Raw genomic sequence first — 25,467 nt, 5'->3', positions numbered from 1 at the left:
CGTTTCTTTTTCTTGTTTTTTTTCAGCCCTTCCAGGTCAGAACAGCATCACAGCTCTCACAGAGGGAGCGACTCTTCTAAGTCGCATCACCGGCACTCCTCTTCCAAATCAAAGCATTACGGTTTCTCCTCAAGATCAGGACACCGTAGTGAGGAACGATCGCATTCCTTGAAGGCTCACTTCAGTCACTCAGCTAGTTCCTGCTGGGGTGTAGAGCTCATGTCCCTGCAGGGAAATCTTTGTGTGATCTCTGCTACGCCAAGGCTTCTAAAGGAAAGGGAAGATACGGACCAACAATTAAATCCGTGGTGGAAAAGGTTGTTAAGGAGTCTCTTAGAAATATTGATGACCAGTCCTATGTTCCTCCTGCAGAGCCTTTACGTTCTCCAGGAGGGAGACTCAGTTGCAGGATACTTGGGAATCCTCTGTGCATAGCCACCCTTCGGTTGCCATATCTGACAGTGACCGATAAAAGTGACCCCTGTGTGGGATTTGATTTTGCTCTACTTCCTCCTTTGGTCAGAGATATTAGAGAAACACTGAATTGGGAAGATACGGTGGCTGCCCCTTCCAAACAGAGAAAATTCTTTAAACAATTAAAGAAGGAACGGGTTAATTTTCCATTCATCTCTGAACTTGGCGAGATACTCACAGATGAATGGGGCAAGGTGGAGAAGAAAAATTCCATGCTGTCTAAAGTTTCAAAACTCTATCCTTTCAAGGAGGAAGAGGTGAAGAATTTGGAGTCAGGCCTGTTGGTGGATGGCAGCAGTCATGAGGCTGGTGAAACATGTGACACTTCCCTTACAGCATACGGTTTCTTTTAAGGACGTTCTGGACAGGTGGATTGATGCCGATCTGAAGAGGGTGTATCTGGCAGCAGGGATGGCCTGTAAGCCAGCGTTAGCTCTGACCGCTATGTCCAAAGCAATGGAGGTATGGACGGATAATGTAGACGAGATGCTCAGGAATTTATCGGAAGATACGGCTAAGAGCTCCCCTATCCAAGAGTTAAGGTTGGCCTCTGCCTTTCTTAGGGAGGCCTCTATTGACATGATAAGCCTGGTGGCTCTTCTGTCACAGCCAAGCGGGCTCTATGGCTCCGTCCCTGGCTGGCTGACCCAGCTTCGAAACCGGTATGGTGCTGATTCCCCTTTGAGGGGTCCTCCCTTTTCGGCAATAAATTAGATGAAGCTATTACCCGAGCCACTGGTGGGAAGTCAGGGTTCCTTCCCCAAGATTGACGTCTGCAAGGCCAGAGAAGGTCTTTCCCAAAGAGACAGTACCAGAAACGAGCTAGGGAAGCTCGCATTACAGACCGGGTCATGACTTCTCCAGGTCCTGGAAGGCAAGACAATCATCCTTTAAGAAATCCGCAAAAAGCGACTCAAATGGAGAGAGGGAGCCGACCAAATCCTTTTGAGGTTGGGCCCGCTCAGACAGGTCAAGTGGGGGCTCGGTTTTCCACTTTCCGCATGTTCGGGGCGGCCTGATTCAAGACTTCTTGACCGTCAAGACGGTCTCTTCAGGCCATGCTTGGACCTTCAAAGAAGCTCCCAGACGTCCCCACTTCTCTTCGGGCTACAGAAGAAAAAAGGCCAATTCTTCTAGCCTACGTGGAATTACAAGGCGCCGTTGTTCCAGTCAACCAGTGAGGCATGGGAATCTACTCTCCTCTTTTTATGGTCCAGAAGAAGAGTGGGGCCTGGAGGCTGGTTATAGATCTAACTCACTTGAACCGTTTTATCAAAAAAGAAAAGTTCAAGATGGAAACGTTATCCACAGTTCAACAGTCTGCTCATCAAAGACGCCTATTTTCATGTTCCCATTGCAGAAAATTTCCAGCAGTTTCTCCACTTCTCCGTGGGCGAGCTCCATTTTTAAATCACGTGCCTTCCCTTCGGGCTACCAACTTCCATGCATGTATTTTCAAAAGTACTGTTGGCAGTGGTGGCTCTTCTGAGGACCAAAGGGATTAGACTAAATCACTACTTAGACGACTTTCTGTTGTTGGCTCAAGACAAGGAACAACTTCTAGTACACAGAGGGCAGGTCATCTTCACCCTACAGGAATTCGGGTGGATCTTGAACTTGGAGAAGAGTCACCTAGACCCGTCTCAGTCCCTTTTTAGGGGCCCTATTCAAAACAGTCAGAGGCACCATCTCGTTCCTAGAAGAGGTCAATAATCAGGGACAGAATCCGTCCGGCCCTCTCTGCCTCATCTCCAGGCTCTCCAGTGCTTGAAAATTATAGGCACTATGGTGGCGACAATTCCAATGGTGAGGTGGGTGCAGTGGAGGATGAGGCCCTTTCAGAAGGGATTCCTTCGTCAGTGGTCAGGCAGCAAAGCCCAGCCGATTCGAATCACCTCATCCATGAGAAATTCCCTTCCGTGGTGGCTCCAACGTGAAAGTCTTTGCAACTGCCATTCCATTCTTCCCATCTCATGGGTTAATATAATGACAGATGCCAGTAACAGAGGCTTGGGCGCTTACTGTCTGACAGAAGTGGCTCAGGGAACCTGGGTTCTTCCCTCCAGAAGAACGGTGTCAAACATCTTGGAGTTAAAAGCAGCCATTCAGGCTCTACTAGCCTTTCGTCATCTGATTTCAGGAGTCCCGGTTCTACTCAGACTACACAATACCACAGCAGTGGCATACATAAGAAGGCAAGGGGGTTCTCCAAGTCTATCCCTTCTCCAGGAGGTGGAACTGATCATGACCTGGGCTCAGAGGAACCTGAAAGATCTGACAGCAAAATATGTTCCGGGGGTTCAGAATGTCCAGGCAGACTTCCTTTCCCGAATACTTCTAGACGAGTGGTCTCTTCACGAGGAAGTATTCAATTGGATCCCGACGTTGGGGCTCTCCACGGAAGTCGACTTGTTTGCCTCCCCCAGCAACAAGAAACTGGAGAGGTACTATTCGAGGTACAGGGATCCTCAAGCCTACGGGGTGGACGCCTTAACAGATAAATGGTGGTTCCACAGGGCCTATGCCTTCCCACCAACTCCTATCATTTTTCAGTTCCTGAGGAGACTCAGGTCAGAGGCAGCAAAAGTGATAGCCATAATCCCCTATTGGCCCAACAGGCCTTGGTGTCCGCTTCTGACGCTCCTCAGTGTCAGGCATCCGATTCCTTTACCATCCAGACCAGGCCTTCTGTCTCATGGGTCGAGATTACATCATTGCCTCGATCACCTGCGCCTAAAGGCTTGGTTTTTGAAAGGGGAAGGTTGGAGGCGTTAGGCTGCCCTGAAGAGGTTATTCCCACTCTCCTTAGTGCACAAAGAAGTAGTACCAATCGGATATATGAGAGAATTTGGGCGAAGCTTACAAGTCACATGTCTTCAAGGTCTAGTTCCTGTAATACACTGACAGTCCAGGACGTTTTAAGCTTCTTGCAGTCCAGATTGGATCTCTCTTTCTATTCTCTTTGTGCCCATGTGTCAGCAATTTCAGCTTTCTCTGGAGTCGCATGGGCAAATCATCCTTTGGTCCAACAATTTTTCAAATGAGCAGTCAGGCTTAGGCCACAGAGGAAACCTAGATTTCACAAATGGGATCTTCAATTGGTTCTGGATTTCTTCTCACAACTTGACAAATCTCTCTTGGTCAGAGAATTAACCCTTAAAACCTCTTTCCTGGTAGCTATAACTTCGGCGAAGAGAATCTCCGAAATTCAATCTCTAGGTGCAAACCCTTTCTCACCGTCTTTCCAGATAGGGTGGTCCTAATTCCAATGTTAGGAACAAATCCCAAGGTTACCTCTGTTTTCCGTGAAAACCAGGAAATCACACTTCCTACCTTAAATTCTGCTTGTAGTCTGGATCCACACCCTCTTGATTTGGGGGTTACTCTAAGGCAATATCTGGATGTTACAGCTTCCTTTCGTCAAACTGACTTTCTCTTCGTTCTGTTCCATGGGAAAAATAAAGGATCTAAGGCTTCTGTCAGATCCATCGCTGCTTGGGTGGTCAAGGAAATCCAATGGGCTTATAGAGAGAAGGGCTTGGCTCCTCCTCAGGCGGTTACAGCTCACTCTGCTTAGAAGTCTCAACTTTTTGGGCGGCCTCTCGTCACGTTGCGCCGGAAGTGATCTGCAGAGTGGCCTCCTGGTCTTCAATTCATACTTTTATGTCTCACTATTGTGTTGAGCCAGCGTCCTTATCTTCTGTTGATTTTGGTTTAAAAGTTCTATCGGCTGACAGCGTTAAATAAATCTTTTTGTTCACCATTTTTGCCCACCCAGGTGCGTTTGGCGAGTTATTTCTCATATGTTGCTGCCATTGAGTCTGTCAGCAAAATGGAAAATTCCTATTTCCTGATGGACTCCATGGCAGCAGGAGTTCCCTCCCAAATGGAGAGTAGGCTAGTTACCGAACACGGCCAGGGAGAAAAGATTTATGGGAGTAGTGTCCTATAGGGTAATGTAGGTGGGACTTAACCCACACGTTGCTGCCATGGAGTCCATCAGGAAAGGAAAATTACGGTAAGTATTTTGATAGGAATTTTCCATTGTTGCTACTTCACTGATGGGCGCTGATAAGGTGGAACTGATGAGGTGGCAATTACAGGCACTGATGAGGCGGCATGAATATGATGCACTTATGGGCACTGATATGTGGCACTGGGCACAGATAGGCGGCATTTATAAGCAGCACTGACTGGCATCACAAATGGCCACAGATTGCTGGCACTTATGGGCACAGATTGCTGGCACTGATGGGCAATCATTTCTGGCACTGGTGGGCACTTAATTGTAATCAGGGCATTGATGATCTGTGACCTGATTACATAACCATCTGTCCCCTGTGAGGAGATGCCGTTGATCGGCTCTCCTCTCCTCACACTCTGTAAGTGTGAAGCGAGGAGCACCAATTACCAGCATCTCCATGTTTGCATGTGACCGGCTGTAATTTGGCACAGCTGATCACATGGTTAAAGAGCCACGGCTCTTTACATAGATCGGGGTCGCAGTTGCTGCACGCCCTGAGAGCAGTCGTTCTGGGAAGCCATCATATGACGTCCACCCAGAACGAGAGCCGCACTGCCCAGCTGTTATTTGACGGTGGGCGGGCAGCAAGTGGTTAAAATTGATGGCAGCAACTTATTTTGGAATGGAGGTTGTACATATATTATATGAATTGTCTATACAGTGAGGGGAAAAAAGTATTTGATCCCCTGCTGATTTTGTACGCATCCCTTTGTAATAGAAAAAGCATGAGAGGACCTCTTAAATATGAAATCTGGAGTCCCTTTAACCACTTCAGCCCCGGACGATTTGACCCCCATCCTTACCAGAGCACTTTTTGCGATTCGGCACTGCGTCGTGTTAACAATTGTGCGGTCGTGCGATGTTGCACCCAAACAAAATTGAGGTATTTTTTTCCCACAAATAGAACTTTTTTTTGGTGGTATTTGATCACCTCTGCGGTTTTTATTTTTTGCGCTATAAACAAAAGAGCGATCATTTTGAAAAAAACACTTACATATTTTTTACTTTTGCTATAATAAATATCCCATAAAAAAAAAAAAAAAAACACACGAATGTTTCCCTCAGTTTAGGCCGATACATATTCTTCTACATATTTTTGGTAAAAAAAACCGCAATAAGCGTATATTGATTGGTTTGCGCAAAAGTTATAGCGTCTACAAAATAGGGTAATGTAGTAGTAATGGCGCGATCTGCGATTTTTTTTCGTGACTGCGACATTGTGACAGACATATCAGACACTTTTGACACATTTTTGGGACCATTCACATAGGGATCGGTGCTATAAAATTGCACTGATTACTGTGTAAATGTGACTGGCAGGGAAGGGGTTAACCCCAGGGGGCGCTGCAGGGGTTAATTATGTTCCCTGGGAGTGATTCTAACTGTGGGGGAGGGGACTCACAAGGGGAGGAGACCGATCGGTGTTACTCTGTACTGGGAACACACCATCGGTCTGCTCTCCTCTGACAGGACGTGGATCTGTGTGTTTAAATACACAGATCCACGGTCCTGCTGTGTTCCTGGGCAATCTCGGGTGCCAGACAGACATCGTGGCTGCCGGGCACACGCACCGGGTCCCGAGCGATGCCGGTGGCGGCGCACGCACCCCCTAGGGGGCCAGGAATGGGAGGACGCCTAGGACCACCCGCTGAACAAGGGGATACTGGGGTTATGCCAGCTAGCTGCTGCCATAACAATATTCTCCTTCAAACAGCTGACGTAAAACTGCAGAAGGTGGTCTGTAAGTGGTTAATGACTTGGAGAAGATCTGAAGAGAGGAGTGGGACAAAATCCCTCCCGAGATGTGTGCAAACCTGGTGGTCAACTACAAAAAGACTGTCCTCTGTGAGTGCATGAGATTAGCACAGGGGCAATCAGCACTGTCCAGAGGGTCAGGGGTCATGCAGCCTTATAGGACAGTCAGGGGAGAATGAAAACTCCTACAAGCTTTAACCAGACACTGATAGAAGTCACAAGACTGGTATACACTGCCGAGGAAAGGTATTTAGCAGTTTATATTTACTAAAATAGATGCGTTTTTATGTTCTGTGTATTGTAGGAGACCAGATATAGTGAATGCACAAACCTGAGTTTAGTAACACTTTAACAAAATGGAAAGTAAATGAACAGAAGATAAATCCAAATAAAATCAACATTTGGTATGACAACCCTTTGGCTTCAAAACAGCATCAATTCTTCTAGGTACACTTGCACAGTTTTTGAAGTAAATCGGCAGATAGGTTGTTCCAAACATCTTCTGTGGGTGCAGACTGCCACAGATCCTTTTATCTCTTCATGTAATCCCAGACTGACTCAATGTTGTTGAGATCAGGGCTCCGTAGAGGCCTAACCATCACTCCCAGGACTCCTTTGTTATGCTGAAGATAGTACTTAATGACATTGGCTATATGTGGGGTCATGGTCCTGCTGCAGAATACATTTGGTGCCAATCACATTCCCTGATGGTATGGCATAATGGATGAGTATCTGCCTCAGCATTGACATTGTTCCTGACCAACTGCCTTTGCAGAAATAAAGCCCCAGTCCAGAGCACCTGTTGCCATTTTTCTGTACCCCAGTTCCTATGTTTTCATGCATAGTTGAGTCACTTAGCTTTCTTTCCACATCGGAGGTATGGCTTTATCAGACAGTAGATGGGTGTACCTGGGTCCCACCCATAGATTGTGTCAGCTTCTGAATGCAACTCAGTTTTTGAAAGCAACTCAAAAATAGCATTAATGACTTCAGACTGATAAAACCAGTAATAGTGAGACACAAAGTGTAATCCGGCAACTCCATAAGAGCATCACAGTCGTTCTGCAACTGCAGTGCTAAATGGGGCTATGGGGCGCGCATTCCATGTCTAAATAGATTACATAACTGTCATGAGAATTCATACATGGGCAGGGAGGAATGGAATCTACAGAGAAAGGGATTAACATTTTAATAAAGTTCAAAGGAAAGTGGAAATCTATCTTTGGAAAAAGAAAAAAACAGGATGACAATGTGTAAGATAAAATATTAGCTCTTCAGACAAATTGTCAAAGCCTCACAATATTATATTATTCATCAAGGTCTTTGCCTCGTCACCGTTCTTTGCTAAGCAATACAGTGTGACTGGCTGACCCTTTACCTCTATATGCTGCTATGAAGGGGATTACACGAGACTGATATACAGTCATATTCAGGTACTTATAATTGTTCTACATAATTTGCTACATTTAATAATATTTAAACAATGCATAAGTAGATTGACTGGTGTTATATTTACAGTATAATCTGGAATCCAGCTTCAAGTTACGGTTTGGTTTAACCACTTAGCGACCAACCCATTGTAGCTTTACTGCTGTGTGTGTGTATGTATATGTATAATATATATTATACATACACACACACACACGCATATATGCGATTCTGCTCTTCCGGGTAGGGGCGGCAATTGATGCCCATCGTCACCTACTGATTGGCGAGAAGACAGGCCGGACAAAGCTCTGGATGGATGTAAACAAGGCAGAGCTCTTGGGATATGCTGGGATTTGTTTCCCCACAAAGCAGTGAATAAAATCCAGCACATAGTACACCTTGGTTAGGTACACATTTAACCCTTTGATTGACCTAGATGTTTAACCCATTCCTAGCCAGTGTGATTAGTACAGTGACAGTGCATATTTTTAGCAATGATTCCTGTATTGGTGTCACTGGTTCCCACAAAGTATCAGTGTTAGATTGTCTGCCGCAATATTGCAGTTCTACTATAAGTTGCCGATCGCCACCATTACTAGTATTAGATTTTTTTTTTTTTTTTTTTAAATCCAGTATATATACACTCCATAGTCTGTAGACGCTATAACATTTGCACAAACCAATCAATATACGCTTACTGGGATTTTTTTTACCAAAAATATGTAGCAGAATACATATGGCCTAAATTTATGAATAAATCTGATTTCGAAAAAACTTTATCGGATATGTTTTATAGCAGAAAGTAAAAAAAAATTGGGTTTTTTCTTTTCCCCCAAAATGTATGGTCTTTTTTGTTTATAGCACAAAACATAAAAAACCCAGTGGTGATGAAATGCCACCAAAAGAAAGCTCTATCTGTAGGGAAAAAAATAATACATTTATGTACAGCGTTGCATAACTGCGCAATTGTTAGGTAAAACAATGCAGTTCCATGTAGCAAAAAATGGCCTGGTAATGAAGGGGGGTAAATCTTCTGGAGATCAAGTGATTAATAAGTGGGAGATCAAAAAGTTTAAAAGGCTACTGGATAGTTCATTGTAGACTTACAGATCCGCAGCTGTAGGGTTGTTTTGCGATGGCTGTTGTGCAGCACTGGCCATTTCTGGGTGATCAACTGACTCTTCACGATCCTTCGTTTGTCTGATCAAGTCAAACAGAGGAGAATCCTGGAAAAAAAGAATGCGTGTACATTAAATAAGCACGAATATAACACAATCGCACGATTTTACAAAACCTTAAGATATCTGCAAGGTTTCCTTTTCACTGGTACTCCGCGTACACAGTAAGAGCAGAGGGAGAGACAAACATTTAAGGGTGCCAGGTAGAGCTGCACGATTAATTGTTAAAGAACTGAGATCGTGACTCAACTCTCCTCAGGATCTTAAAATAGCTTTTTTTCCCATTCTATGTAACAAGCGCAGAGAGTTCTGCTTTCTTCTGAGAGCCAAAATAATATAAGATCCAGGCAGCCTGCCAAGTTTTATCACAACATTATTATTATTCAGGATTTATATAGCGCCAACAGTTTGCGCAGCGCTTTACAATATGAGGGCAGACAGTACACTTACAATACAAATCAATACAGGAGGGATCAGAGGGCCCTGCTCGTTAGAGCTTACAATCTAGAACAACATTGCTTAGCGGAGATAAAGAGCAACATTGTAAGGCTTAGATCTTTCAGAGATCAAAGGAATTAACTTCTGTCTGTAAATGAGGGAAGTTTAACCACTTAAAGACTAAAAGACCTAAAGACGAAACCTTTTTCTGAAATTTATGGCTTACAGGTTAAAATCATTTTTTTTGCTACAAATTTACTTGGAACCCCCAAAAAATTTTTTTTAGCAGAGACCCTAGAGAATAAAATGGCGGTTTGTTGCAAAATGTTATGTTACACTGTATTTGTGTGTCTTTTTTTTTTCCAAAAATTTGCGTTTGAAATACGAATCAGTAAAGTTAGCCCGTTTTTTTTGTATAGTGTGAAAGATGATGCAACACGGCAAGAATCGTGATCTCTATTCTAAGAAGAAGAGAAAAAAAAAAAACACTTCCACTCTAGCTTTTTCTAGGACCTTTTGTTTACATTTTACAATTTTCAAATTAGTATTTTTTGCTAGAAAATTCAGAACCCCCAAATATATAAATGGTGGTCGTTGCAACTTTTTACATCACACCATATTTGTGCAGCGATTTTTCCAATTTTTTTTTTTTTGGGAGGAGAAATCCCTGAGATGACGTGGCAGACATTCTGGTCCCAGATGGCTAAAAGCTCCTTATGTACACTCTACAAAGAAAACGCTTATAAAATTCTTTACTTTTGGTACCCTACGTACTCCATTCCATCTACCCCTCTATCTCTGATCAGTGCTGGCGCTGCCAGGGAGACAAAGGCACCCTCTACCACATTTATTGGAGCTGGCCTAAGACCGTGCCATTCTGGACAGGGACTCAGCACTTGTCCCACTTCCTTGGAGTACTGGTCCCCATGATGCCAAAATGTTTCCTACTTGGCGTATCACCATTACAAATTGCCAAACCATCCAAGAAGCTACTTAGACATGTCCTGACAGCTGCACGATGCTGGGTTGCCCTCAACTGGAAACAACGCTCCCCACCCTCCCAAGAAGATCTGTAAGCCAGAATAAAAGATGTGGAGCCAATAGAAAAAAATGACAGCTAGATTCCAGGATAGGTTGGAAATGCACGACAAGGTCTGGGAGGAGTGGCACCGCCGGGAGGACCCGCCCTGAGCCAATGGTTGAGCTACTACCTTACTTTCCCAGATTCTCTTTTCTTACCTTGCTTCAACTTTCCTGATCCCTTCTCTCTTTTCTATCCCTTCCTTTCCATCCCCTGTCACACTCCTTAGGCTCTCACATAGCCTATGGCAAACTTTAATTAGTATCTAACAGTTCATAGTATGATTTAGCAATGATCCTGCACCAATTACTGCTACAAGGTCTATACTGACTATATTCCTGTTCTAGTAATGACTGAAACTTACTGTGCTCTGTCTACGTTCATTTACCTTCTGAGATAACTAATAAAACTGTTATTTGAAGAAAGAAAAAAAAGAATGGACAGAAAAATTTCCATAGGCGACGCTTGAATTTTTTTTTTACAGGTTACCAGTTACAGAGGAGGTCTTGGGGTAGAATTGTTGCCCATGCTCCAAAGCACGCAGCTGTGCCTCATGTGTGATTTGAATGCGGTTTACATATGTTGGTGCGACTTACGTATGCATTACATTGTTTTACTTTTATCTTTGCACTTACACTTAGACCCCATATCTCTCCTTCAGGCTGGAAAGACCAAGATCAAAAAAATAAATAAAAAATAAGCCGTCTCTGCCTCTCCAGCCACATCCCCTGCATTGTTTACTTCTGCCTGCCCGGATGTGACATCCTAACGTCATGCCCGGGCCTCCGAGCTTCAGACTACTGGGGACCAGCTGGTCACCAGAAATCTCTATGCTCAACTTCCGATGGTGACCGATTCCTTGTCCAGCTCGCCGATGCCGGTAGAAGCGCTGGAGGGTGGCGGGAGATGTCCCCATCCACCACTGTAAGAACGATAAAGCACCTGAACTGCCGATATGATTGTTCTAACGATACAGAGAATCGCAGGCATCAGATATCCCCAAAGTCAATGACGTCCTTGGGCTGTAAGTGGTTAAATAGAAAAACTAGAAAATGAAACTTGAACTGAGAAAATATGGAGGCTTCCATTACACACATTTTCTAATCCTAGATACCAGGAGGTTCCGGGTTTCATTTCCTATTTTTCATGCATGTTCAAGGTCAATGGTTCCAAAAATTGCCAAAGACTCCATGGCAACTAACATTTTCAAAAGCAGAGCAGCAATAGCTGTTTGCATCTTAGTAGAGGTTTAATTGTATTGACTTATAGATAGAAATGAATGCCAATTTACTTTGGGTGGACTTGCATACCTTGTAATGTCTTGCTCTGCCTTATGGTCAAACCGTGTTAACGCACAACTAAAGTGTCGATGTTATTCACTGAGCAGACAGGCTTTTTATTGCAGAATAATGTCTTTTCTGCATGAAAACACACCTACCTGCCTGCTCACAGTGATTCCCAGCATGCACAGCTCAGTTTACAGTGGCCAGCCCGATCCCAGTGTGCCAGGATGACTAGCTCTGGCGCATGTGCAGGATTGATGCCATCCTGAACCGGTCAATGAAGACGACCAATGAAGATGTCTGAAAATCGGCACACAGAAGAAAGATGCCGGTGTCTTGTCTAATAGCGTCCTCCATCGGATAGTGTCCCCTGCGTACTGTGCATGCGCAGTACACAGGAACACAGATTAAAAATTGCCGAGGATGAACGGCGCCTGCGCCGTGAGTTCAGGTTCTATCCCCACTATCCAAGTGGACATAGAGTTAGAATAAAAAAGAGCCGAGCGGAGCGAGGCCGAGCCCGAAGCGTGGCGAGCGAAGCTCGCCCGCGAGGGGCCCTCTAAAATTCACAACCCTATGTCCGCTTGGATGGTGGGGCTACCACCTCTACTCACGGCGCAGGCGCCGTTCAGCTTCGGAGCGGACACCATTTGATGGGCGGACTCTATTAGGCAGAACACCGGCACCAGTGAGAAACAGGACCTTTGGACGAAAGGCGAGTAATTCCCCCCTTTAGTTTCTCTTCAATTAAACTTGTTGCAGGAACTCTGTCATGAAGAAAAAAACCCAGGTGTGAGAATGGTTCCGCAGGGACTGACTACATTTCCATCTATGGTCAGTCCCATGAACAGCATTTTGTCATAGTCCACTAAAACAACTGGCACGGTTTTAATACTGTCTGGAACAGCACATGTCCCTTCAGTGCAAAAAAAAAAAGAAAAGCACATTAAAGTATAACAATAACATACAGGTTTGATAAACAATCTGTCAAAAAAATCAAACATTTGTAAAGCTGAAAACAAAGGATTAATTTCCTGGCATAGCTGAAATGAAAGCAAAAAAAAAAAAAAAAAAAAAAACAGAAAAAAAAACAAAAAAAAAAAAGAAGAGGAAATGGTGAAAATGCAGAGATAACAAGCATGCTAACCTCAGAACAAGAAAATTGAGGTCTCGCACATGATTTTTTAAATGCAAAGAAACAATTCTAAGATAATGATCTGAGCAAAGCAAGCAATAATAGAGATACATCTGCACTCTAATTAGGGCTTTTTCACAAAGGCTGTCCAATCAGGTCCACCTGTCAGTTTTTCAGGCCGACCTGATCGGACCTTGCTGTCTCCCCTATGGAGAAGCGGATGTCCGATCCACCGTTTTACAATCCTGCCCACAAAATCCAGATGATAGTGCTCATATTTTCTATCCGTCTGACGGATCGGATAGGACCAGATGAAAAACTAACAGGTGGTCCGATTCCATCCATTTTCCCCATAGAGGAGAGTGGGACTGTGTCAGTGTCTGCTCTGCATAGCAGAGTGGACAGGACTGGTCATCCGCCTGCTCAGCAGAGAGATCCCTGGCTTGGCCAGCAGAATCCGTTGCATGGAGGTGCCCATCTGAAAGGGGCATTAAACTTTATCTAAACCCAAGATAAAAATTGCAGCTTACTAGTCCTTAGTCATGGTGGTTGCATTCTTATTTTTATTTTTTTGCGGAACACATCCATCTCTTATTACCTCCATAACATAGGGGTGAGGTGTTCAGTAATTCAAAGAGAATTGGGAACAATGCTAACTGATAACACCCAGCAGAAAGCAAAGGAATCCATCTGACAGGACCAATGGGTATTTTTGCACTTATCAAATGGATGTAACGAATCTTTACATTTATATTTAACAAACAAAAGGGAGCAATAGGAGAGGTTTATTGTTGAGGTTTACACATATACATTAAAAGGGATAATTCACCTTTACCACAAAACTGCCCATGCATCTGTAGACAAAAATAAACTGTAGCTCTGACTAAAGTTAAACAGTCCTTGCTATGGGTGAATGCCATTTAACATACCTTATAAAGCCTGACTAGAATACTCCTAGTACAAAGAATTACCGCTCTAAGGTAATGACTTCTCCCAAAACAGCTGTCTCCACAATCCCACAGGGTGCTGGCTCTGTTTGCAACAGGAACTGAAGTAGAAAAGATGTAGCTGGATAGCCGCACTCCAAATTATTCAACTTTATTTCAAAAATGTAATTAAAATCATAGCATCTAGGCTGGCAAACAGACTGTGCAGTTAGTCTGTTTGCCAGCCTAGATGCTATGATTTTAATTACATTTTTGAAATAAAGTTGAATAATTTGGAGTGCGGCTATCCAGCTACATCTTTTCTACTTTAGAATACTCCTAGGACGTTGCTAAGTGAGGCCTAGTCATCACAGCAGTGAGCTCTCAAAAGCTGAACTCAGAGGTACTGCATCAGGGGAGAGAAATAGGGATGAGCTCAGGCGTGTTCGCATGGAACACGTGCAGAGCCCGCCAGGAAGTCGGCGCAGCGCTGCGCTAATCACAGGCAGTGAGACATTGCCCGATCTCTGCAGCCGCGCATCGGGGCGATGTCTCACTGCCTGTGATTAGCGCAGCGCTGCACAGACTTCCTGTGGGGCTCTGCACGTGTTCCAATGCGAACACGCCTGAGCTCATCCCTAGAGAGAAAGAGTATGTTAGGGGGTTTGAATAAGAGTCTTTTTAAAGAGGTCTTTTTAAAGAGTAACTGAACGTTGGAAGCTCTGCCAAAAAAAAATACAGAGGAGAAAGGGCCGATTACTGAACAAAGCTACCTCTGTTCCCCTCCATCTTGCAGACATGTTGGGTGCTGAGGTCCAAGAGCTTACCCATACTCCGCTTAGCATTCAGGCCAGAAAGGCAGACCACACACCTATGATGTACCAGACACCCAAATGATTTTGTTGGGCAAGTAGATAGATGACAGCACACACTGCAAGTAGCCTGGCACATCAATGTATTTCACCCTAGACAGCTTTTCTGTTTTCAATTGCAGTTTGGATCTAACTAGGTCTGTATGAAAATTATTGTACACATCTGATTAGAGATGACACTTTAGGATTCTGCTGTATTTGCATTTGCCTCTACTACTTAGTGCAATGCACCATGCGCCTCTGAACAACAGAGGCTTAAACCGCTTCCCGACCGCCTCACGCCGATATATGCCGGGAGAAGGGCATGTACAGGCAGAATCACATACCTGTATGCTGCCCTTCAAGAGGCAGCGGGGGCAAGTGCGGGAAGCTCCGCAAGCCAGGTAGCGGGTCCCGTAGACTCGATCGCCGCGGGGATACCTGCGATCATCTCATGGAGAGGAAGAACGGGGAGATGCTAAAGTAAACAAGCATCTTCCTGTTCTGCCTAGCAACAGTGACACTGATCTCTACTCCCTGTGATTGGAGCAGAGATCAGTGATGTGTAAAACACAGCCACACCCCCACAGTTAGCGACACGCCCCTAGGACACACTTATCCCTTACACTGCCACCTAGTGGTTAACCCATTCACTGCCAGTGTCATTTACACAGGAATCAGTGCATTTCTATAGCACCGATTGCTGTATAAATGACAATGGTCCAAAAAATGTCCGATGTGTCCGCCATAATGTCGCAGTCACGATAAAAATCGCTGATAGCTGCCATTTAAAAAAAAAAATTAATAAAAATGCTATTAAACTATTCCCTATTTTGTAAATGCTATAACTTTGGCACAAGTAAATCGCTTATTACGATTTTTTTTTACCAAAAATATGTGGAAGAATACATATCGGCCTAAACTGAGGAAAAAAATAGTTTTTTTTATACATTTTTGGGGGATATTTATTATAGCAAAAAATAAAAAATAATGCAAAATTTATGCTTTTTTTGTTTATAGCACAAATAAAACCGCAAGGGTGACCAAATACCACCTAATGAAAGCTCTATTTGTGGGAAAAAAAAGGACGTCAATTTTGTTTTGGAGCCACGTTGTACGACCATGCAATTATCAGTTAAAGCGACGCAGTGCCGAAACGCAAAAAGTGCTCTGGTCAAGAAGGGGGTAAAATCTTCTGGGGCTGAAATGGTTAAAAGGGAGTTCAGGATATTTTTAAAAAGCATTAATGGCCATAAAGTCAGTTTCTGTTAGGGAAACACATCTTTCCCACTGTACCCTCCCTGTGCAGGGCCCTCCCATTCCTTCTGCATTAAACTGTATTGTAATTGTACTGTCCTCCCTTACATTGTAAAGCAGTGCGTAAACTTATTCCTCCTGTTTTAAAAGGTTCTTTTATTTATATTTATTTTTTCATTTTTACATATATCTATTAGTAAACATAAAAAATTATTCATAACTGTAGATTTTCTATATGTAGCCCCTTTGATTTGCTCCAGGTGTTAAACTAATTTCAACCATCAGGGTGACTGCATGCCCCAGAACAGCAGTGATATAACAAAAGAGGAACAGGACGGATGTTTATAAGTGCCTCCAAGGCTTAATTGAAGCTCTCAAAAGCTTCAGTGTTTATGTAACATATTAGGCCCTCAAGTGTTTAAAGCATAACCAGTTTTCTTGAGCTCTTTGGATGCCTGTATAGTTAACTACAGGAAATATTCAAGCTTAGGCAAGTCGAACACCACATATTGCAGTCTCCCGAAGAATGCTGAAGCAGACAGAGAATGTAGGTTCTAGTTGGACTATCCTGCAGCTATGAATGACATCTACATAAAAATAAATAAACCCCAAAAGGTCTGCTGGGAAAATCTAAAATCCCTGTCTTTTTCTGAATGAAACTTTGTAAACGAATGATCATATATTACCAAGAAGGTACGGTATTTAATAAATCATCAACATTTCATCTAGTAGTTATGCGTAATATTAAGCTGGCTGCATGCATTAAAGCGGGAGTCCGCCGGGACTCCGCGTTTTTTTTTTTTTAAAAAGCCAGCAGCTACAAATACTGCAGCTGCTGACTTTTAAAATAGTGACACTTACCTGTCCAGCGCGCCCGCGATGTCGGCACCCGAAGCCGATCTCTAGATCGTCTCTCGGGTGCTGCCGCCGCCATCTTGGGTATGGGAATCAGGAAATGGAGCCTTTCGGCTTCATTTCCCGGTTCCCTACTGCGCATGCGCGAGTCGCGCTGCGCAATAAGGACGGTCCCCGCTGCCTCTGGGATCTGTGTGTTTCCCAGCAGGCAGCGGGGCACTTGCGGAAAGGAGCGTAATCTACGCCCCTTTCCGCAGAGAGCTAGCCCGGAAGTGGGTGCAGATACCTGTACTGTACAGGTATCTGCACCCCCTCCCCCCTGAAAGGTGCCAATTGTGGCGCCAGAGGGGGGGAGGGTTCCGATGAGCGGAAGGTCCACTTTAGGGTGGACCTCCGCTTTAAAATAATATGATTGAATATGATCAACTATATATTACACATAGGTACCTAAACAATTCAATTTAAATTCAATTCGATTAGATAGAATGCTGCAGGACGAGTCACAAAGCACAGCACAGCTCGCCCATGCATAGTGGGAAGCTGGCTGTGAAGCTGCAATGGACCAAAAGACCGGTGAATGACTGGCTCGGGTGAGGACAGCGCTGGATCCTTGGACGGATACGTTTCCTTTGATTAAAAGTCAGCAGCTACAGTATTCACAGCTGATGGATTTTAATTTTTTTTTTTTTGTTCCTAGGGTGAAGATCCTCTTTAACTGGCACCCTAGCTGAACAACTGCTAAAATAAAAGCTGGTAGAAACGACTGACCAACCCCAGGCAGGAAGGACAGTATATATAACTAATTAAGCTACCTCCATCTATTTAAAGAAATAAATTATAAACAGAAACACAACCTATTAGGCCTCTTTCACATTAGCGGACCGATCAGGTCCACCTGCCAGTTTTTTTAGGCGTACCCGATCAGACCCTCCAGTCTCCTATATGGAGCATCAGGTGTCAAACGTCTCTATTGACACCCGCCAAAATCCAACCTGATAAATTGACCTCCGATCCAACAGATGGATGGGGAATGTCTGTTGGGTGTAAATGGACAGGTAATCCATTTACATCTGACCGCCCATAGAGGAAAGTGGATTGTGTTTGTGTCCGCTCTGCATAAGCGGAGCAGACAAGAACCAGCCATGCGCCTGCTCAGCAAGGATCCATAGATAGATTCCCAGCTGAGCAGGCAGACTCCAACGGAGCCCGCTTGGTGTAGAAGGGGCCTTAAACATTAAAACTTTAATAAAAACCTTTAACAAAAAATATTCACATTGCGGTTACTGAGATTAAAAATAATTTATAAAAAGATATAAAAACAACAGATATACATCTTTTAATGCTGAGTCTATGCCTGTCAAATAACAAGTCATTGTAAGTATTTCAAGTATTGTGACCTCTCACAGATCACAATACTTTCCCCTCATTTGCTACTCTCTCCAGAAAGTCAAAAGCATCTTTGTTCGGCATCACCCAAGGGTGGCATCCAATTCCTGGACTTCAGCTCGAAGATGACACAATTATGCAAATCCTCTAGCATGTGCAGTTCCTTGTTGCGTTTACAATGTCTGACACAGATTAGACCCCTGATGCAGCCTCTAAAGCCCCATTCACACCTGAGCATAGCGTTTTCAGGCAGAAAATTTTATGATTTTACAGATTTTACCGCAATTTTTTGGCGTATTTGACCAAGTTTTGACGTGATTTTGACCCAAAAGGTCACCACTGTAAAAAGAAAAAAAACTGCCAAATCTGCCCGATTCGAAATGACAAAAAAGGGTCCAGAACTTGTTTGAGCTTCAGGCGTTTGGCTTTAGGAGACTTGGAGTGGAGATGTGAACCATCTCCATTGAGAATAGATACACACACCCCCCCCTCCCAGCGTTTTGTAGCTTCAGGCTTCAATCTACAAAACGCTCAAGTGCCTTAAAGGTAAAATACTGCGGTCTGATTACTGGGGAAGAGGGGACTGAGAAAATGCTTCTTCCTGCCTGCAGCAGACTGATGACATCTGAACTTAGGCAAGCCATCTGACTGAAACTCCAGGATGGCTTTTTATGGATTAAAAAATGCAGCTGTTCCGGAAAAAGTATAAAGTATATTGTGACGTGTTCATAATTTATTTTTGCGGACTTCTAAAAAATACGGAAAAGTCTACTTTAACCACTATATCATTTTAAAATAAAAAGTAAACACAGGAAGCAAACATTTACATATCCCTACACCTGACACAAATTCCAAGATATATTGCAATGATTTATTATCCAAATCCCCAATCCTGCCATCTGCCATTATGAGGTTTTACACCATGCCTTCCTGACCAGCTGGGCTATCCAAAAAGAAACGGAATAAAAACATTTCAACCACTGCCTATGGTATCCAATCATGTTTTATTTACAAGGAAAATGAAACCAGGAATCTGTTGCTGATTGGTTGACATGAGTGGCCACTTCACTTTAATAAAGTCAGATTGCATCAAAGGTAGTATGAATGCCGTGAGCATTAGGCATTGAGCATGCATTAGGGCAACTACGTACAAAACCCATCAATGTACAAAGTCTTTTAATAGCACCGCCTTATCTAAACAACATAGGTCAGTTTTAAAGTGGTTTCTTAAAAAAGGCAGCTGATGCAAAATGCTTAGAAGCGTTGATTTGATTATCTATACTGTAATAAAAAATAAATAAAAAAATAAAAGTGTATTTCGTAGTTAGCTGGAAAGAATCCAGATCCCTCTTAGCCTTGCCGGGTTTTGAGATGTGCCGTTTTGCTGTTTTATGTCAAAACATATCCATCTCAGACCACCGTCAGCAGGAAACTCTTCTTGAACAGAAGTTTTGTCACAAGCCTTGCTCAGATGACATACAGTCTGGGAATAAACTCACTACTTCCATGACTAATGTCCACGTTATACTCAGACACGCACATTCTAATACATCAGGGTTAGTTTGGGTGGAAACCACTCACCTTACCAGTATTTCCATGAATTGTGGAAAGAAACCTGCATGAGCACAGGAAGCATAAACAGACTAAAGACAGAGGGAGTGCCCCTGGTGGGAACTGAACCTAGAACCCCAAAGCTGCAAGGCAATATAGCTAAACAATTATCAAACACAACTGAAAATGCAGGTAGAGGTAAAGAGTGCTGTTCAATCACTTAATACAAGTAACCAGAAGTCAACTTTCATTACTATGAATGTGCCAAGCTAATAAAATGATTGGCTGCCATGAATTACTACACTGTGGATTTGGCACCGACTTATTTAACAAAGCAAAATAAGATGCCTTAAGGGTTGAAGTTAACCAAGTTAAGTTAAAGGTGGAAGTTGAAGTGTCTGTTATTCAATCTACTGCTTAATATCATTGCTTGAAACATATTATGTCTTAACTGAATTAATACAATTCTTAGAATGTAGTTGACTCAAGATTTTTCACGCCTCAAAGTCCGGACGCTCCTCCTATCTTATTAATATACATACAAGTATAATTTTAATTTTGTTTTTCTCTTATATTTTCCTTTATCCATTTGTCAAATTTATTTTGATTGATATTTGTTTGCTGTGGGCCTCTTGTTGGGAGTCAGCTCTATTCTATTGAATATAGAAACATTTCTGTATAACAATTTTACCCACTAATTTATAATATAAGGTATCAAAATTGCTTTCCTCCTTCGTTTGACACAGTATTGGGTTATTTTGCAGCCCAATATTTTGAATCGTGGATTTAACATCTATCCTCGGTTTAACTATTTTTCAGAGGTGTCATTTCAGTATGATCCCCAAAAGAGATAAGAATATTCCCTTTCGTCTTTGACCTTGATTAAACATTTTTAACCACTTCAGCCCCGGACCAATTGTCAGCCTAAGGACCAGAGGTATTTTTACAATTTCGCACTGCACTGCTTTAACTGGTAATTGCGCGGTCATGCAATGTTGTACCCAAACGAAATATGCGTCCTTTTCTTCCCACAAATAGAGCTTTCTTTTGATGGCATTTGATTGCCTCTGCAATTTTTTGCGATATAAATGGAAAAAGACCGAAAATTTCGAGAAAAAAAAAAATATTTTCTACTTTTTGTTATAAGAAAAATCGAATAAACTCAATTTTAGTCATACATTCAGGCCAAAATTTATTCAGCCACATGTCTTTAGTAAAAAAAATGTCAATAAGCGTATATTTATTGGTTTGCGCAAAAGTTATAGCGTCTACAAACTAGAGTACATTTTCTGGAATTTACACAGCTTTTAATTTATGACTGCCTATCTCAATTCTTGAGGTGCTAAAATGGCAGGTCAGTACAACCCCCCCCCCCCCCCCCAAATGACCCCATTTTGGAAAGTAGACACTCCAAGGAAATTGCTGAGGGCCATGTTGAGTCCATTGAATATTTTTTTTTTGTCCCAAGTGATTGAATAATGACACACAAAAAAAAAAAGTTTACAAAAAGTTGTCACTAAATGATATATTGCTCACACATGCCATAGTTATATGTGGAATTGCACCCCAAAATATATTCTGCTGCTTCTCCTGAGTACAGGGATACCACATATGTGGGACTTTTTGGGAGTCTAGCCGCGTACAGGACCCCGAAAACCAATCACTGCCTTCAGGATTTCTAAGGGTGCAAATTTTTGATTTCACTCCTCACTACCTATCACAGATTCGAAGGCCATAAAATGCCAAAATAGCACAAAACCCCCCCAAATGACCCCATTTTGGAAAGTAGACACCCCAAGCTATTTACTGAGAGGCATGTTGAGTCCATGAAATATTTTATATTTTGCCACAAGTTGCAGGAATATTACAATTTTTTTTTTTTTGTTGCACAAAGTTGTCCCTAAATGATATATTGCTCACACATGCTATGGGCATAAGTCAAATTACACCCCAAAATAAATTCTGCTGCTTCTCCCGAGTACGGGGATACCACATGTGGGGGACTTTTTGGGAGCCTAGCCACGTACGGGACCCCGAAAACCAAGCACTGCCTTCCGGATTTAAATATAAAATGCTACCAAAAAAAACTTAGCGATCGCAGGGATCAGGCCTGACTCTGCGAACGCTGCAGTTATGTGTTTAGTGTTTTTTAAGTGACAGTGATCGATCGATACTACACTTGGGTGGGCTGGGCGGAGGGGCAAAACGCAGGTGCTAGCAGGTATCTGGGCTTATCCCGCTAACAATGCGTTTTTTTGGAACCCTAAACTGCTGGGGACGCTAGTATAGATCTGATCAGTCAGATATTGATCTGTTCAGATTCTATACCACTACGGGAGGTTTATGCTTTGTGCGTGGGTGTTAGCGGGAATGGCACTAACCTAGCGCTGCCTGGGGCGACGCAGACCCTGACCCTAAAACCTAATTGATATCACCCGCCGGGTGATCAGGGGGTTAAACCTTTATTGGGTAATAAATGGTGGGTGCCCTGATGCTATAAAAAGCAAACTAACCAGAGTCACCCGTAAAACTTATACGGTGATCACTGGTTAAAGGGTTAACTAGAGGCAATCAGGGGGTTAAAATCTTTATTAGGTAGTATATGGGGGTCCCTGGAGCTATATAAAAACCTGAAGGGGAACCTAAATAACCAGCGTCACCAGTGACACTTATACAGTGATCGCTGGTGAAAGGGTTAACTAGGGGCAATCAGCGGGTTAAAACCATTATTGGGTAGTATATCGGGGTACCTAGCGCTATAAAAACCTGGCGCTGAACCTAAAAAAATAACTAGCTACCTAACGGCACCAGTGACACTAATGCAGCGATCAGAAAAACGATCGCTTAGTAATACTGGCAAAAGAGGGTGAAAGGGTTAACTCTAGGGGCAATCAGGGGGTTAAACCTTTATGGGGGGGGGTAGGGGGCTACCCTGGACCTAACACTAACTGCCCTGACAGTTTTTACTGTCACAACTGACACTGAATGCAGTGATCAGTATATAAATGATCACTGCAATCAGTGACACTGTGACTGGGAGGGGGGGCGGGGGGGTTTGTGTGCCTACATGTCAGTGTAGTGTTGGTGCACACTTACTTTCACTGTTCTCCTCGTAGTCCAGTCAAAAACACCGCCCCGAGGATTATGACATCACTTCCTCCCTGCCTGTGTTTACTATACACAGCGGGGGAAGCTTCTCATTCGCCAGGAGTGATCGAGAGGGGATGGCCAGAAACCAACGGCCATCCCGGATCGCTCCTGCAGCGAAACGGACCACCGCATCCAGCGGGAGGGGGTGCGATCGGACCCCCCACCCGCTGGAAGGCGAGCACGTACATGTACGTGCTTGTGCCCGTCGGTGCCATTGCACCGACGTACATTGCCATGCGGCGGTCCTTAAGTGGTTAAATTTAGGTGGTAATGCTCCGCTTAATGTAGTTTTATTTATGGTTTTGAAAGTGAGGCTTGAAACAAATTTTTTGCATTCCTATGTTTTGCATTGTTCCGTGCCATCTTTGTGGCGATCGGAAGTAGGGGCTGATGTCTTCAGTCCCCGCGCCATTTTGGCAGCACCCAGAAGTTAACGTCTGTCCACTGGGAAGACTATGACTGCAGGGCAGTGGTGCGGTACACTAATGGCAGCAAGAGCCAAATTTGGGGGGAGCTGCACACAGAAGTATTTTTTATTTTTTGCCTTAATGCAGAGAATGCATCAAGGTAAAAAACCTAAAGCCTTTTTTCCCCTTTTTTTCGCATCCTATTTTTTTTACAGCTAATCATAGAGCACAGACAGGTTACACAGTGTTTTGCATACTGTACTTCACCCCTTGCACCCAAGGAGCTTACAGTCAAAAAGGTCCCCATCTCACATGCATACAAACATTGACACAGATTTCAGAGCATGTAGAAGTGACTGAGCGGCGTTACAGCAAAAGGATTAAAGTACATCTATATCTTTTCTCTAGTTTTGGATATAGTAGAGAAGGATTAGAAATTCCTGTTGAGTTTTACGGCTGTCCCGGACCCCAGATTTCCCCTTACTCACTTACCCCAAGGACAACATTCTCCCACAAAGGAAGAGAAGGAATCGCTCCAACAGCAACACAGACAGAAATATAAAATGATTCTAGCAGGGGAATGCTAGAAACCCTGTTCATTTTTATTTTATTGTTGTCAGCTTCCCTGGTGCAGAATTTTTCTCATTTCCTGTGTGGTAAAGAAAAGGGAAAAATCACTCCAATGCAGAGGTCCCCAGCCCCCAGGCCTGTTGTTCAGTGGGGTGACATCGCACAGCAGTCCCGTCATGGTCCGCGGGCCATTTAGCAGCCTGTGTCTATTCTTGCATGTCTCCTGACCGACTGCGATGCATTCAGCAGCCTGTATCTATTTCTCTCACGTTTCATGACTAGCAACTGATGTCAGCCTATTAGCAAAGCAGGGGGTGGGAGAGGCTGCAGATTGGGACAGAGAGCGGGAGACTTTTCATAATAACAACAAGCGGGTACTGTGATAGGCGGGCCATGACTGCAGGGAGGACTGTGATGGGGGGGGAACATGACTGCAGGGAGGACTGTGATGGGGGGGGGGGGGAACATGACTGCAGGGAGGACTGTGATGGGGGGGGGAACATGACTGCAGGGAGGACTGTGATGGGGGGGGGGGGACATGACTGCAGGAAGGACTGTGATGGGGGGGGAACATGACTGCAGGGAGGACTGTGATGGGGGGGGGACATGACTGCAGGAAGGACTGTGATGGGGGGGGGGACATGACTGCAGGAAGGACTGTGATGGGGGGGGAACATGACTGCAGGAAGAACTGTGATGGGGGGGGGGAACATGACTGCAGGAAGAACTGTGATGGGGGGGGGGGACATGACTGCAGGAAGAACTGTGATGGGGGGGGGGGACATGACTGCAGGAAGAACTGTGATGGGGGGGGAACATGACTGCAGGAAGAACTGTGATGGGGGGGGAACATGACTGCAGGAAGAACTGTGATGGGGGGGGGGACATGACTGCAGGACGAACTGTGATGGGGGGGAACATGACTGCAGGAAGGACTGCGATGGGGGGGGGGGGGACATGACTGCAGGGAGGACTGTGATGGGGGGGGGCCATGACTGCAGGGAGGACTGTGATGGGGGGGAACATGACTGCAGGGAGGACTGTGATGGGGGGGAACATGACTGCAGGGAGGACTGTGATGGGGGGGGGGACATGACTGCAGGGAGGACTGTGATGGGGGGGAACATGACTGCAGGGAGGACTGTGATGGGGGGGACCATGACTGCAGGGAGGACTGTGATGGGGGGGGGGGGGGGACCATGACTGCAGGGAGGACTGTGATTGGGGGGGGGGGACCATGACTGCAGGGAGGACTGTGATGGGAGGACCATGACTGCAGGGAGGACTGTGATGGGAGGACCATGACTGCAGGGAGGACTGTGATGGGAGGACCATGACTGCAGGGAGGACTGTGATGGGAGGACCATGACTGCAGGGAGGACTGTGATGGGAGGACCATGACTACAGGGAGGACTGTGATGGGAGGACCATGACTACAGGGAGGACTGTGATGGGAGGACCATGACTACAGGGAGGACTGTGATGGGAGGACCATGACTACAGGGAGGACTGTGATGGGAGGACCATGACTGCAGGGAGGACTGTGATGGGAGGACCATGACTGCAAGAATAAAAGTGATAGGGGGGCATGATTTAGGGAGGACTGTGAAGAGGGGGCATGACTGCAACGAGGACTTTGATTGAGGGAATGGTGGTGGTGCATGACTGCAAGGGGAACTGTGACGCAGGGGCATGACTGCAAGGGGCACTGTGATGGG

General features: G+C 44.4%; 1 protein-coding gene across 2 annotated transcripts in view; it reads right to left on the bottom strand.

Annotated features, from left to right (window-relative positions):
* RB1 (RB transcriptional corepressor 1) overlaps window positions 1–25,467 on the bottom strand; it is a 307,484-nt gene that overhangs the window by 46,152 nt on the left and 235,865 nt on the right. For both annotated transcript variants that reach the window (XM_077483264.1, XM_077483265.1), the window contains exon 18: window positions 8,789–8,907. In XM_077483264.1, coding sequence (XP_077339390.1) covers window positions 8,789–8,907 — 119 coding nt within the window. The remainder of the gene's footprint in view (window positions 1–8,788; window positions 8,908–25,467) is intronic.

Source organism: Lithobates pipiens, unplaced genomic scaffold, assembly GCF_037356315.1.
Source record: "Lithobates pipiens isolate NorthernLeopardFrog02 unplaced genomic scaffold, aLitPip1_a1.2 Scaffold_16, whole genome shotgun sequence".
Lineage (NCBI taxonomy): Eukaryota > Metazoa > Chordata > Amphibia > Anura > Ranidae > Lithobates > Lithobates pipiens.
This window is presented reverse-complemented; position numbering and strand designations above follow the sequence as displayed.